The 16,370-nt window shown below is 32.6% G+C and overlaps 4 protein-coding genes across 4 annotated transcripts; 2 read left to right on the forward strand and 2 right to left on the reverse strand.

Moving 5' to 3' along the window:
- Positions 1–664: 664 nt before the first annotated feature.
- Positions 665–2,458, reverse strand: LOTGIDRAFT_214393 (hypothetical protein; the record flags this gene model as incomplete). The annotated part of the gene is made up of 4 exons (XM_009054108.1): positions 1,943–2,458; positions 1,419–1,579; positions 1,048–1,216; positions 665–725 (listed from the first exon to the last, which is right to left on the reverse strand). Coding segments are annotated over exons 1-4 (726 nt in total), but the record flags the coding sequence as incomplete, so codon positions are not given.
- A 417-nt stretch (positions 2,459–2,875) lies between these two features.
- Positions 2,876–4,885, reverse strand: LOTGIDRAFT_57578 (hypothetical protein; the record flags this gene model as incomplete). Its single annotated transcript, XM_009054028.1, has 3 exons — positions 2,876–2,999; positions 3,560–3,684; positions 4,781–4,885. Coding segments are annotated over 3 exons (354 nt in total), but the record flags the coding sequence as incomplete, so codon positions are not given.
- A 540-nt stretch (positions 4,886–5,425) lies between these two features.
- On the forward strand, positions 5,426–8,979 carry LOTGIDRAFT_159606 (hypothetical protein; the record flags this gene model as incomplete). Its single annotated transcript, XM_009054109.1, has 7 exons — positions 5,426–5,607; positions 6,116–6,245; positions 6,613–6,810; positions 7,426–7,559; positions 7,824–7,939; positions 8,230–8,354; positions 8,803–8,979. The coding sequence occupies 7 exons, from the start codon at positions 5,426–5,428 to the stop codon at positions 8,977–8,979; spliced, it is 1,062 nt and encodes a 353-aa protein (XP_009052357.1).
- A 2,111-nt stretch (positions 8,980–11,090) lies between these two features.
- LOTGIDRAFT_115590 (hypothetical protein) lies at positions 11,091–14,905 on the forward strand (the record flags this gene model as incomplete). The annotated part of the gene is made up of 6 exons (XM_009054110.1): positions 11,091–11,221; positions 11,599–11,699; positions 12,560–12,756; positions 13,590–13,751; positions 14,210–14,374; positions 14,738–14,905. Coding segments are annotated over 6 exons (924 nt in total), but the record flags the coding sequence as incomplete, so codon positions are not given.
- Between the last annotated feature and the right edge of the window lie 1,465 nt (positions 14,906–16,370).

A 16,370-nucleotide genomic window follows, 5' to 3' on the forward strand; every position in this document is an offset into this window, starting at 1 on the left:
TTTTTGTCTTGTCTTCAGTAGTAACTTATTGTTAACAACAAAATGCTACTTAACTCACCTTTGTGATTCTCTCCTCGTTCTGATTTCTACCGCAGCTAGATGACGCTGTGAACGTCTAGTTGGAGCCTCTCCTTCGCCTGATATACTGCGCCGTCTGTTTCCAGTGGCTGGAGTAGAATTTTCAGATGCGTTACTTTCAGGAGACACAGCTTGTAGCTGACTTTCTTCTATCTTCTGCTGACCTTCAGATGGTACTATGGTAACAGAGGTCAAGGCCGATTGTGGGAGTTCAATTGGACCAGGAGTGTCAGGTAGCGGAATATCGGCAACATTTTCAGGATATTCATCTTGGGTTGGAGTGGGTGGGGTCTGAACGGAAACTTCACTGACTTGGAAATTCTCCATGGTATAATTCATTGTATTGTCTATTTCAATGGTTTCAGTCTCAATAGTCTCTGTCTCTATTATTTCAGTTTCTACTTCCTCTACAACTTGAGAATAATTCTGACTAGAGAAAGGTGTTTTTTGCGAAGTGAATATTGAAGTAAACTCTTCTGACGTGTATCGTTTATTTCGAGTTCTCTGTCTACGTAATGCCATTCTTTTCTCCATTGCCTTCTGTTGAAATAATTGTTCTTTTCTTTCCTCTTTTGTTTTCTTCTTTCTAACTGGTTTCTTCTCATCCTCTGTTTCCATTGATGATGTCACATCTTCTGTCTTTGATTCTGAATTATAAAATATCAAAATATTTTTCATGTTATCTTGTAATATTTACTAAACAATATAATGTAGAATTTGTAATAAATTTAACAATATCTCCCTCCAAAGACTGAGACAGGTCTTGCTTTTGCCATTCCTCTCTCATATTTCTTAATATTGTAATATAGGGAAAGAGTAGCATGTGAGTGCCCTCACCTAAGGATTCATAGAAACGTCACAGTGATATAATTTTTAATTCAGTTCAATGCTAGCACATCAACACTGGAAGACAATGATTTTGATAGCCATCACTTCATCATCAAGATATACTTGATTACGACAACTTACCAGTCTGAGAACTTTCAGTTTTATCATCAACTACAGCAGGTTTCTCAGCATCCTTCTTCTTCTTTTCTTCCTTCAATCTGGCTCTTTCTTCATCTCTTTCTTTCCTCTTAGCTTCAAGTTCAGCTCTTCTCTGTAATCTCTTCTGATACCTCTCTTCCTTCTCTTTAGCCTAAGTATAGACATTGATATATCATATATTGGTATTCATTTAACAATTCATATACATGAATACCTGGACAAATTATATTGATAACCATTACTTTAGTAAACAGTTTGATATATAACCTTATAAAATACAACATCAGTACTAAGGAAACAGTGATATCCATATAAAGAAGGATTAAGAAGGTTTATGATATAGGCTAACTTACAATTCTAGCCTTCCTCTCCTCTCGAGTTTCATCATCATCACTATCACTTAGATTATAGGTCAATGATAAAAGTTTACGAGGTTTATGAGGTGAAACATCAGTGGTTTCATTACCAGTTGTTGCTGATTCAGCAAGAGTTTCGGTATTTTCTTGTTCTGATGCTGAAATTAACACAACATATTAATTATAGAAAATGAAAGTAGTATATCCAAAAAAAGTCATAACTATTCTAATATGTGGAGCAGGGTGCACTTTTGTCATTACACTGTGACTATAAAAATCTATTAGAATATCTACATATCAATTTCCTAACAAATGTGAAGAATGCACAGCATAAACTACTGACCATATATTTCATATTATGTCTCAATATTTTCTATATTGCTCTGTAATTAAAGTCACCAAGAAGTATTTTTTGAAAAAAAATTTTCTTTGTAGTTGAAATTTGAAACTACAATATATATAATGATCAAATAAGATTTAAATCACTTATATTGAAGTCACACAAATTCATTCATACTCACTCTGTACTGTTTGTTGTGGTAGTTTAACAGGTGATTTGACAGGTGATGGCTGAGCACTGGCTGGTTTATCTTCTTCATTATCACTAGGAGAGGAATATTCAAATGAAGAAAGATCACTGGTATGAATGGAACTTAGATCCCCATCAATATTATCATCATCCTCTTCCTCTACAGCCTTACTCCATGCAAACTTATACTGCTTTTTACTAGCTTCTTGAGAATCAGTGTTGGTTGTTTCTGGTGGATTTGGTTCAACTACTTCTGTTTTGGGATGTTCCACATCAGTCATTTCTACCTCAGTGATTGAAGAGCCTCGACTGTTCTCATCAATATCCATTGGTGAACCAGAAGCTTTGGATACTTCATCATGTTTTACGTCAGTTTGTTCTTCAGCAGCCACAGTCTCTTCCTCTGGTTCATGTTCTGGAGGAGGAGGGGTGTTGGTATCCTCAGGTGGGGGTGCAGCTGGGGGTGGAAGGGGTGCTTCTTCAGTCCCAGGAGCAGCTGGTTGTTCTGCTGGTAATGGGGGTGCACTGAATGGTTCCATCCCAGGAGGATACAACCCACCCCATCCAGGAATCTGTTGAAATGTTGGATGTAGAGGGTTAAATCCAAACTGTGGTGGAAATGACATGTTAACAGGCATATTAGGATTTTGGGCACCAAAAGGATTAGGTGGTTGCCAGTTTGTTTGTGTATATTGAGGATTGTTTTGATTATAACTGGCATTTTCTCTTGATGTTGCACCTATAATAAAGAAAAACAAAGTAATAGAAAAAAACCTCTTCATGAAAGTAGGAGCTAGGGTGGTTGAAAGATAAGAAGAGAACTGGCTGCTCCTGTCATAAGATTGAGGTATATGAACACTGACATCTCACCTAATTGTGAAGATTGCTGTTGTAACTTGCGTTGATGTAATTCTTCTTGTCGTTGTTTAGGATCAATACCAAGATGTTGACAAACCACTTCATCAATTCTTGGTTTAATAAACTGAAATATCTTAGGATTGACAACTTGTTCTATTATTCTCTCTACACCATTTGTTAACATTCCAGATCTATAAATGATAAATTATAAGCATTATAATGGATTAGCTGTTTGTAGTGTTTAGAAGTGAACAGTTCACTAAATCATATCAGTAATCTCCATAACCTATTGCTATGTTACAAAGAGCAAAGTCATAAATTGATGCCCCTTATACTCAAAAAATCTTACGATAATCACATTGTAATTTAAAGATGAAATTTAATGGAAAATTTATCGACAAAATTGTCTGTATTCTAAATTTTCTCTTTTTATACACCCACATCTCTCCATGTGGATGTATATTGTCAGCACCCCTGTCCGTCCGTCGGAAACAAATGAAATTCGGTATGTGTATACATATTCATAAAACGAAGATCAAGTTCGAATTTGAGCTATTTTCGACCGTTAGAAGCAGAGTTGCCCCAAAATCTTGAATATGCTATTACTCTCTTAGTCTTCAACCGATTTTGATGAAACTTAAAATGGATGTTTCATTTTTACCATCCGCATGCCGTGGTGGGCGTATATGGCTGTGGTCCACTATCTTTTATGTCTAAATTTATCATAAATAAAAAATTCTTCAGGACTCACTGATTAATCTGTTTCCTAAGACTTTCTCTGAGCTGATTCTTGTTTAAATTTGGTGTCCATGTCTGTTTCGATAAAAATCTATTCACATAATTCTCAACTCTTGACTGTAGATTTTGGTAAGCAGGCTGAAAATAATAAAAGCCACTTATATCATTTTAAAATTTGTTACTTGTTTTAGTACTGAATTAAAGCTGTAAATAGAATTAGAGCCATTGATTTACTTGATCAAATAAAAAAGACCTCTGAAACATATACAGTCAAGTAACCTAATTTCGTGGAAAAATATTATTCGTGGATTTCCGGAAATGTTTAATAATTTACATGAGCTACCTTGCGCGACCTCCGCATTAGTTTGTTTTGATAAACATGGGTTTTCTCTACAATATCAGCTAGTAGAATGAATCCAGTAGTTTCAAGCAAGGTAAAATGTATTAATGTTTACTTTGACAAATACAAAATGGCGGATTTCACTTATTACCAAACGTCACAATTTTTTATCGGCCGAATTTCCTTATAATCCCAAGTGTCGTCTGCTAGAATATATTCCAACAAATGAAGTCACGTGATCAACTAGCGGATTCTCTGTCAGCAGAAAATTTCTATGGAACACAAAGTGGACCATTTTCTTATGTTGTTTCAGTGACTTTTAGCAATAAATCACGCTACGTATCTTATTTTGTCAGCCACTATTTTTTTTTAAAATCGTGGTTCTTTGAAGGAATTGTCACTAGTTATAATGAATTGATATTAAAGATAAATACTAAGAGAAGTTAATTATACCACCCGTTATCCATACAACGTGTTTTTCTAGACTTATTTATAGATCAAACATTGTACACGAAAATAGGTGACGCCGAGTTGGTTGCTCATGAAATATGGGTCAAAGTGAAGGATTCATAAAGAAAATCAAAATAAACTTATTAAATAATTATTTGTAGAATATCTGAAAAAACATCTAAGACATAAAATGTTTTTTTCATTTTTTTAACTTTGACGAAATTCGGTGTTGAATCCTTATATCCACGAAAATAGGTTACACCACTGTACATGGTAGGAGGAGGGATGTTGACATAAATTGACAATGTCAATGCTGATATCATATGCAAAAACACATTCAATGACATTAAATTTTGACTCTGGTGCATAATATGGATATTTTATTCAGATTAAGACTGGTATCTCAATTCATTTACAAAATAAACAAAAACAAAAGAATGAAACCTTTGTATCAACATCAGCTAAACATTCTTTTCTGAACTGATCAAAAACACCCTGAGACTTGATATTATTGATGATATCATGGACTGCAGCTTTATCTGGTTCTGGCCCAGAATCATTCTTCATTTTACTTCCATTCATTGCAATATTTTGTTATTCATTCTTCAAAAAAAAAGAATTCATGGAGGCTGCCATCTTGGTATTTTCAAATTTTTATATTCTTTGCTGAAACGAATCGATTGTTTAAAAAATTATTAAATATCATAAATAATCAATTGAAATTATTGTATAAATCAATTGTTGTGTTATTGCTGGGTCATTGAATAGTAATCTATATAATTAAATTTGTAATGAGGAAATAATAATTGATTGCTTCGTTTCAGTTAAGAAATTCAAAGTAGGTCAGTAGATCAAAGTCATGTCATAATCTATTTTTAGCACAGAAAATTCCAGATTGACACCGGAAGTAATACAGTATTTCTAAGCCACGTTTTAAACCTGACGTCATTTCCAGTATGTTCATCTATTGGACCAATCAAATTAGTTGTAGTAGAACTTCCGACCAAGTTGTAAACATTGAAGTATTGAATCATAATTCCTGACAATTCTGCAATGTAGCATAATAGATGCTATTTTTATGTCTGATAGATGGGTAGGAATAGATGTAGCAAGTGGTTGGCTCGTGTTGTAGGCGTCATAGCATCTTTGAGTGCTATATGTTCAGGAAAACCTGGTTATGTCAAGGTTCCAGAGGAAGATCATTTGGGGAATTCCATTCAGGACTCACACCCAAGAGTCAGTGGAGGCCACTGTGAATCTGTCAAAGACAAGTGAGTGGTAACTTGCTATATGGATATAGCATATAATAATGCTGATGCAGCATTAAGTTTTAGTAAGGGGAATCCCCTAAGGCCAAATCTGACTTACATCGCAGCTATCTACAGCCTACATCTATCTATAACAGAACTTTGTCCATTGCAGCAATCAGATCCCTGTCTCCATGGCGTGGAATGGTGTCCCTTATGTTTTAGGATATATAATATGTAGTAAACAAATTGAATTATAAACATTGAAACTTTCAATTATGAAGGTTAAAATATTATTATATAGCACACCCTGAGGCTTTACTTTCATTATGATGATAATTGAATTAATTTATATCCTATTATCAGACTGTGTTTTTGCATCAAAACTTTGCATGCTAAACTTGTTACAGATTCAAGTTTAATATGCAGCCTTGGTTTTATACATTAAATGTTTCCTCTTATGTCTAAATATAAAATGATTGAAATGAAACTTATCAAATTTTGAAAATAACTTTCTATGTTTCCATTTCAGTTTATTGATGTTTGTGAGTACTCTAGATGGTAGAGTTTCAGTATTAGATGTTAAAAATGAAGGACAATTATTGTGGTCTGTACAGGCTGATGCTAGACCATTATTATCTTCTAGTATTGGCAAATTAGAGGTTAGATTATTTATGAAATCTTCAGTTCAAAAAGTCATTTGCCTACAGGAGATTTATGTAGTTTTATTACTAAAAAAGGAAATACAATGACTAATGTTCTCATGGATCCTATCTACTATCTTTACATTGATTTTACTTGTATTATATATTCTTATTAAGAGCTGGGTTCACTGGAACACTGAATAAAGATGACTTATTCAAGGTTACCAGACTTTCAAATGCTGACAGAGAATTTAACTCACAATCACCATTATTGTGGTCAAGCAAATAAGGTCATTATTCAAGCACTTTAGATAAGCGAAGAGCCAATCAACTAAGCTTAATGCCCTGATTATGGTAATTATCAGGAAAATACTGTATATTTTAGCTGAATAAAGATGGGGTAAGAACCAGACTGATACCATCATTAGATGGAGGTCTATATCAATATGATGGTGACAGTATAGAGGCTGTACCTATTACAGCGGAGAAGCTACTCGGCTCCTCATTCCGTCTGGATGATAGGACTATGATGATTGGAGGTAAAGATACCAAATCTTATGGTGTAGATGCTTTATCTGGACAGGTAAAACTATTACTTGAGAAAACTCTATTATTCAGATCTTTGTATCTAATTCACTGCAAATCTTCTATGAAATTCATTACCTTACTCAATTGCTCTTGCCTTTTTTGTAATGAGGTTAAAGGAAGACTAACTTATAGCGCATCAACTTTTTTATTTCTATACATGTATTTTTTTGCCTTTTCATCATTAGCCTGCCTTGTATGTAATGTATATATTATATGTGTACTTTTGGGAGGTACCATAAAAGCTTTGCCTCTTGCAAACTAGATTTCCTGTCAAATAAGGACTACTATTATTGTGTTTAACCATTTAACTAACTATAAATTATGTAAACTGATATTCTCCCCACTTTTATCTCATTGGTCAATGATTTTAATCATAGGCTCATATTTCCTTACTAATTCAGGATTATGTTAGACACATGATTCACAATATAGTAAGAAGTAAGATAACTGAATAAAAACTTATATATTCATTTGACAGTGAGAATTTTTTGTTATCATTTATTGAACCAAATAGGTTTCATATTATTTTTTTTTTTTTAACAACAATTCATAAAAATACAGAATTTGCAGTCCTGAACATAACATTCAATAATAATAACTTCTATCATAGGTACGATATGTATGTGGTGTTGATGGATGTAAGTTTCTTGGAGAAGGGGAGGTTACTGATGATGAAGATATTATTGTCATTAAGAGAAGTACCCAGACAGTCCGAGCTGTAGAATCCAAGTCTGGAACAGAAAGGTAGCTTTGACAAATTTCATGTCTGAGAATTTATATGTCTGGAGAAAGTGACAAAGAGACTTCTGAAGCAATTATTATTTAATTTTTAAAGCAGTTAAAGTCATATTTGTTTAGTGTTTAAAGTGAACAATTTATTAGGAGCTAAAAGGATGCTTTGTTATTCAAACATAGCTTTCACTATTTCAATGAGGTTCAGAAAAGCATTAAGTAAAACTGCAGTCAATATCAGTAGTACGAATTAACTCAAATATTTGTTTTCTTTAGGTGGAACTTCAGTGTTGGACATCATGAATTAGAGTTTGTTGATGCTTCACTACCACTAGCTGATGATGAAATAGGAGATGAAGATGGAGTAACAATAACACCTTGTCCTACTCCAGGTAACTTTCGGCTTATCTGTCTGTCTTTCTTCCAGTCACTCAATCACTGGTTGTAAAAAACAAATGTTTTTACTACATTTATCAGACATATAGCCCCTTAGATAATTTGATGTCACTGAACGCTGAAAACATTTACGAAGGCATAAACATAATGAACAAGACTTAAGAAATCAGTTAACATGTTCGTTCAGCTGATTGATGTAGTGGAATCTTTAGTATACATTACAGGACATTAAGTAGATATTCTCAGTATAAAGATTTTTAATTCCTACTGATGGTTTTTGTTATAGATGAAACTGAAGAAGAGGAGAGACTAACAGATTATTTAGATCATACATTAAAGATTATTGTACCAGAAGGAATGATAGTATCACTGTCTCCAGACCACGATAATCAAGTCTTATGGCAACATAGGGTTAGTCAATATCACTAAGATCTATCAAAGTTTTCACTAGATCCACATGCTTGCGTTAAATATTTGTTTTTGCTATCCATACCATATTGAAAATGTCAGGCAGGGTACACTTTTTATCATATTAGCAAGCTTCAAGTGATTTTGAATGCCATCAATAAAGTCATTTCTTTCTAAACTGATATATATGAACAAGGATTGGGAAAGATTGTTATGACTTCCATTGTGAAAACACATTTGCATTGTTTATGTAAGCTAATGCTTGCGAACTTCTCTTCATTCACACTGCATGGCATTGCCTCTATTTAATAGCCCAATAAGGTGCAAAAAAGTAGGGCATAAAACTCCATTCCATTCATTGCCTTAGAGGAATATCAATTTTTTTTAGATATTTATTATCTATCATCAACTACTTGACAGTCAACTTTCAAAACTTTCTCTCTATATTTAGTTTTCCAGTCCAGTAACAAATGCCTGGTTATTAAAGAAGGGTGTAATGAAGAGATTGAGTTTATTTGATAATAAGTATGTACCAGCTCTCTCATCATTTCAACCAGATAACTCAATAGAAGGTCTACCTAAAGAACCGTTACTATATGTTGGCAAGTTTTACTCTTTCATTAACTGAACTTTAAATTTATTAGAAATACCTGTTGGATAGCAGGTCTTTAAGATATGTTGGACATTAATAATATTAATTTCATAATGAAAAGATCAATGCATACTTTTATACAAATTACAGATTGATAGTCATACAAATTGCTGACTTGATGTCTTGTTAGTTATCTAATCATTATAAAAGTAAATGGATTATTATTTGTCCAGTCTTAAGCGCAAAAGTGGGACATCAACTTTCATTCTGGTGATCTAATATTTGTTTTGATATTTTGAGCAGGTATGCATCAGAACCAGTTGTATGTTCAACCATCAGCTATATTAAGAGAAGACATGATGAATGCACCAGGCAGTAATTTCTCTCCTCAGATAGCCTGGAGACCATATCTTAGTACAGGTAAACACTTCTTGCTCATCAATTTGTAGGGATGATACTTATAAGTCAGATGCTAAACAGAATGTGAAGACAACTTCTATACAACTGGCAACGTTGTGTTGCAATTATGTGCTTTAAAGATCGAATTGCAGCCATGATTGGTTTGTCAGTTTACTCCTTATGATAGACAAAGATATTGCAACAAAGTACTAGAGTACAATTGATTCAGCCAAAAAACATTAACCAACAATATTAGTCAATCACTGACTGGTTTGATTACTGTTATATACGTATATGATTGATGTGTATTCTAGCACCATCAAGAACACCAATATTCAGTGGTAACAAGCCTGGTAATAACGTACCATTACTGGGAGATAACTCTGATGAAGAAAAGGAAAAATCATTGATAGTCTGGCATGAAAATTATCCCTTTGGTAAGTACATGTACACGTATTATACACCTTTTTTTTGAATATTTGTTTTGTGTTATTGTTAGATGTCTGCGTGCAGAACATAATTAGTGAGTACATGAGGCAAACAGACAGAAACCCACATTCTCCTTATATTAGTAAATATTTCATGGCTACTAAGTGTGACTTCATTATTTTATAACCTTTCTGGAATTTCCTTTAAGTAGGAGTTCTTCAAGCTACATGTGGATATGCCTAGGTACTATTTCAATAAAACTTTGTGACTTGTGTAAATATATTAGTTGATTGTTCATGTTCTATTTGTAGATAATGGTTACTATCTGTACCCTGCTATAAGACAGAATTTATTACCAGTCCATAATTTAACGCCTGAGGCTGACACTATCATGTATCTACCAGCTTCTTTACATTACTGGTGGTATGTATATTTAATTATGAATTATTTACTACAAACATCACTATTAGATCAACTTAAACATCAATGTATTATTTACTTTGACATTTCTGTATGATTTACTGCAAACATCACTGAATGACTTACTGTAAACATCGCTGAATGATGTACTACAAACATCATTGTATGATTTACTACAAACATCACTGTATTGCGTACTACAAACATAGTGTATGGTATACTGCAAACATCAGTGTATGACTTACTACAAACATCAGTGTATGATATATTACAAACATCACTGTATGGTATACTACACACATCAGTGTATAAAAAACATTAAACATCCCAGCACGATTTACTATGGATATCAATGTATGACTTACTTCAAACATCACTTCATGACTTGAAATCTACTTTAGAGCATAAATTACTATGGGAATCACTATATTTTTTACTACCAACATCACTCCATGACTTACTACAAACATCACTTCATGACTTACCATTATGAATACTCATTACTAAATGATTTACAACAGACATTATATTTTGTATGTTTCAGGAAAGAAGTGATAGCTATAAGTCTAATAACATCAGTTATATTACACATGATACTTACCAAAATAGTTAAAAAGGAACTGAAACATGTGGTATGTTTTAAATTTGTATTTATATTGTCATCATCAGGTGAAATCATCAACAATTAAATTGTTGAACATTGTGTGTTACAAAAGACCTGCAGTAGAAATCAATAAAATCGTGTACCATTATTTAATTATAAAAAATGCCAATGTGTTTTGAATTCAATACCAACTCATTGTTATTCTATTTTCCAGTCTGAAAGTGGTGATAAAAATGATAATAGTAATATAACTGTTCAGAGATCAGATTCTGAGAATTCTGATTCTAGTGAATTTGTATCCAGATTTAATACAGAGTTTGATTTTGTACATTGTTTGGGTAAAGGAGGATTTGGAGTTGTGTTTGAAGCTACTAATAAAATGGATGAATGTAACTATGCAATTAAAAGAATTTGTCTTTCAAATAGGTATGTCTGTTTTATTACTCATTTGAAAAGAATGAAGATGAAAATGGCAGCTTGAAGATTTTTTTAAAGAGAGGTTTAAGACAATACTTTGTCCCTTTCATTAAAACAGATCAGATATTTTATGTATATTAATATCTCCTATATTTTTAAAAATATTCAAAAAGATTTTAAAAACTAATCTTCTTCGATATTATCAAAATAGATATAAGGTGTCAATGTAACAAGTGTACTAAGAGTGGCAGTGTGCTAAACCCAAAATCTACAAGGACTTGATTATATAGGGAAATTATTTGTGGCTATGTTAAATGAAAGCTATAGCATTTGTTAAGTTAAATCTTTTGTATGTATCTTAATTTCAGTCTACAAGCTAAAGATAGAGTGATGAGAGAAGTCAGGGCTCTCGCTAAACTAGATCACCCTGGTATTGTCAGATATTTCAACGCTTGGATGGAAACTCCACCATTTGAATGGAAAGATAGTCTTGGATTACAGATAGAAGATAGGTATGTATAACCTTTTGTTCTTTAATACAGGCATTCTCTTTAAAAAAAAACGTTGGTATGTGTAATAATTTTATAGATAAGAGGCTTGTTTGTTCGTGGATTATGTTGTACCATTTGATCTTCATTTGTAAGTCACAGGTGGAGAAGATTTACAAGCAAACAAGACAAGAAATTATAGCTCTGCTTTTACTTGTGTAAATGGTCTTTTTTGACCAGTTTAGGAAAAATGATTTAGCCCTTTCTTCTTATTACATAATCTTCAATGCATCAATCTTAACTAAAGTATCAATTACATATTTTCTTTACTTCTGTATTTTCAGTGAATGTTTGACACCAACCCCTTGTAATTCTGGTACAGATCTCTCTTCCTTTCAACATAAAAAACAAAGTCAATTTCTTGCTAAATTTGGTAAAGGAGATTGTTTGAGTAAAAGTGATGAATGGAATTTAAAGTGTGGAAATTCACAAACTTTTGAAGTACATCAAGGCTTAGATTTGTCAGTTACGGACGAGAGTGGTTCGTATAGTATCGAAACGTGTGAAACCAACAAACACTGTGATAATAATGAGGACTCCTTTCAAATTGAATTTGCAGATTCAAGATCTGGAGCAATCGAAAGTAACAATGACATATCCACATCAAGTGATACATCAGTGTCGAGCAATGGACTCATCCAAAACAGTCCCGCAGTAGAAGAATCGTTCTCTATAGTGTTTGAAGATTCAGGTTGTAAGGATAAAAGCAGTAACGATTCAAACCAATCGAATGTAGTATTTAAAATTGGAAGTACAGAAACTGAATCAGTGTCTACGAAATCAAACAAACTTGAAATAGTGCAAAAAGAAACTAAGCCAATCGGAAATCTCTATCTATATATTCAAATGCAGCTGTGTCGAAGAGAAACATTAAAGGATTGGTTATGTGCTAACACGTTAAATCGTGACCGAAGAACTATTCTCGATGTATTTGATCAAATTGTGGAAGCTGTGGATTATGTTCATAGCTGTGGTCTGATGCACAGAGATTTAAAGGTTAGATATGTGTTATTCTGTAGTTGTTATTTCTATAAAACTTAGCATTTGATGATTTTGCAAAACCTGCTAATGTTTTAGGGCCGTTCTGATAGTGATATCATAAAACTCTTAGTTTTAGACCAAAACCATTAGATATCTATCTGAATATTTGAATGGTTCAAATACTATGCTATCAATTTTCACATAAAACATAAAACATAAAAAGCTTAGAAAATCTCTGCAACATTTCACAATAATATTTCACATTTCACAGTCAATAACTGTTTAAATCGGTATCCTAAGTAGTATATAGTTATGTGTTGTAAGTCAATATTGTGGACAGTTGGTGCCACCACTGATTGTGAATGAATCTAAAAATCTTAATGTCAGCACTATTCATTGTCTAAAAGTACTGTTGTAAGAATATATAATTTGACACATTTGTTAATTGTTAGTGGTGAGGTATCAAATGATGCCCATCTTTCATATCTTTAGATTATTACCATTCCAAATCACAAAATATTGGCCCCTTTAAGCAAATAAAGGATAAATTTGTAACTGAAATATCAATATATATTGACTTTTGATAAACCATAGTATATCTCTTAGATGCTTTCAAATTATATTTAATATGTGAGATAAAGATTTGCTTGTGCGACCAGTTATCCCTTTTGTTATCAGTGACTAGTAGTTTCGTTCAAGGTTGAACTCTTCAAACTGATTTGATTTACTCACATTCTGGGCTTCTATATATACAGTTCAAGGACTCAAGCGGGAGATTACCGGGGTTGGCGGGCTGTATATTTAATATGTCTACAATTTCTTTAGAATTTCTAATTTTTTTATTTCAGCCATCTAATATATTTTTCTCAATTGATGGAGCTATAAAGATAGGAGATTTTGGTTTAGTAACTGGTGTAGAGAAACAGAATGATGAGTATATAGAACAGATTGGTATGACTGATAAACATACAGCCGAGGTTGGAACTCAGTTATATATGTCTCCTGAACAGGTTGGTTTCATTTTCTACATTAATATGGGGCGATTAGAATGTTGGCTCTTAACATAACATTATTTTCTTGGTTGAAACAAATTGTGGTCATGGGTTCTAATCTCATTTGGCTTGTGAAAGTATCATGACTTTGAATAAGTCATCTTTGTTAATGTGTACAGATCAGTAGTTTGTGAACCTAAGATGTTATCTAAATGTAGTTGTTTCTTTAATATCTTGCACTTTAATGGATGTTTAAACTGAATTTTTTATTACACTTTCATGCTGTGTGATCTTCAGACAACTAAACTATTCCAGTCTGGGTCTCTATTGTCGGATATACTTTTTTTTCTAATATTTCAACTGTCTTCAAAATCAGTCTCATTATGTACATAACAAGTGAAATCTATTTTGATGATAAGCATAAAGTTTTATGTAACATATGTTTATGAATGTTTTTCTAATCTTTTCCCTTTCAGGTTGCTAGAGCAACATATGATCATAAGGTTGATATTTTTTCCATGGGAATGATTCTCTTTGAGTTATTTTATCCTTTCTCTACACAAATGGAGAGAATCCGAACACTTGTAAATGTCAAAAATCTGGTATTCCCTGAAAGATTCCAGAAGGAAATGCCAATAGAGGTAAGGTATTTAATTGCAAAAATAAAGAAAGAGGATTCTGTCTAAATACACCAATTTACTTGGTGGAATGAAAAACTTTCATACTTGATCATATACATGCACCTACAGGAGCTACAGCATTCTCTTTATGTCATGGGTTGATATTTTGAAATGAACTCCCTTTCTCAAAATCCTATGTCTATGGTCAACAGAGTCACACGTTCATTTGTTTTTTTGTTTATAGACTTTTTAAATACATTTCAAATTTATATTTTTGTTAATACGTATAATTTTGCTGAATTTTCAACTTTAAGCAAACAAGATTATTTTCTGTAACAGTAGATATCATTGACTTATCATGATTTACACCATTGTTTGTTGTAGATGAAGTTCGTTCAGTGGTTATTGGCCTTGAAACCCTTAGAGAGACCTTCAACTACCCAAATATTAGACAGTGAACTATTGGAGGAATTTGCAGTCAGAAGAACAGCTTCTAGATTCCGTAATAGGACAATATCTGGTGGTAGCTCATCATCAGTCGCCTCCCCTTGAGTATTCCTTTGATTCATTCCACAACAGAACTGAATTTAGTGCAGCTGACCCATGAACTCTTCTTGAAAAACCATTTTAAATAGTGTCATATTTTAGAAGAGATTGATAAAGGTTAAAGAAATTTAATTAAAGCAATTGTACTGAAGTTTTCCAGTTTTTAAATGTGTTTTGGGGTCACTCTTGACTTTTATTAGCATCATTCTAATTTTCCATCAGTTGTTTGTGGTTCCTGAAATTTAGAAATGCTTAACCTTAAATGACATCACTATTGAAAAGCTGCTTATTAATTCGTAGCAGCTTTCATGATGCTGACATGACATCAATGTCTGAAAATTGGAATGGTGCAAATCGATGCTATTAGTGTCCCTGATACATATAAAAAGTTTAAAATAACCTCACTACAATCCCTTTAAATGAAAATTTGAAAGATGTCCAAAGAGTCCCAGTATATTATATGTTATTTGTAGTTATGATCGATTGATCTTGGTTGATAACCGGTAAATGGAATGTAAATAGGAACTGTAATTTATTCATATTGCTGTACATAGCTTGTCAATCATGTTTGAGAGGGAGGAGCTTATCTGTTTCAAAAGTGCCTAAGTTGTCATCATAATGTGACATTTTGTTTTGCCAAAAAATGTTAAGATATATCTGAAAATGGGAAGTGAATTTGGAATGTTATTTGTATTGCATGTTGTTATTCATGTTTTAAGTCATTACCAGAAATTTGAAGATGAAAGAGTGATCTTTTACAACTTAAAAATGATATCCACTGCCATCAACTTGGCATAAAAATATTATAATGGTACTTGGGGGAAATCCTTGTATTTCTAGTTGAGTTTTGGACTTTTTTATTTTATAATTTATTTTCGTGTTCATATTTTATTTAGTTAAGTTTTGAAATACGAAATTTCTGTACATACATATATTGTATCATCCCTCATTTTGAAATCCCACCATTCTTTAAGCCATTCCTTCATTTTGGTCAGGGAAAATGAGCATTTAAAAGTTATCGGTCTTTTTGCTAAAAATTAGGTGGGGAATGGAGTAGTGCTAGCACTTAACACACACTAGTTATTTTGCTAGCAATCTTTACTCTTCTCAAATTCAGTTGCTTGTTGACTTAGTTGTAATCTCTCCTTATTTTACAAGGCCTATAATTATTTCACTCATTTGTATGCAAGATTTTAGTATGAATGTAATGCAAGGACTCTTGTGAATTCAGTGGCATTAATGGACAGAGGCAGAAATCTTTGTAAATATTGTCCAGTTTTTGCGTAGAGTTCCTTGTTTTTCTTCCAGTTTATAAGGGTTTATTATTGTTAATGATTAAGCAGTCATCACTTGTTATATATGTATTAATGAAATTCATAAAGTACATATAAATAAATTGTTTTATTTTCCGGTATAAATTGAGAATAAAGTTTACATTACAACTGTTGAATACTACATTGAAGTGTTAACT

The sequence above is a fragment of the Lottia gigantea genome (genome assembly GCF_000327385.1).
Source record: "Lottia gigantea unplaced genomic scaffold LOTGIsca_21, whole genome shotgun sequence".
In the NCBI taxonomy this organism is placed as follows: domain Eukaryota; kingdom Metazoa; phylum Mollusca; class Gastropoda; family Lottiidae; genus Lottia; species Lottia gigantea.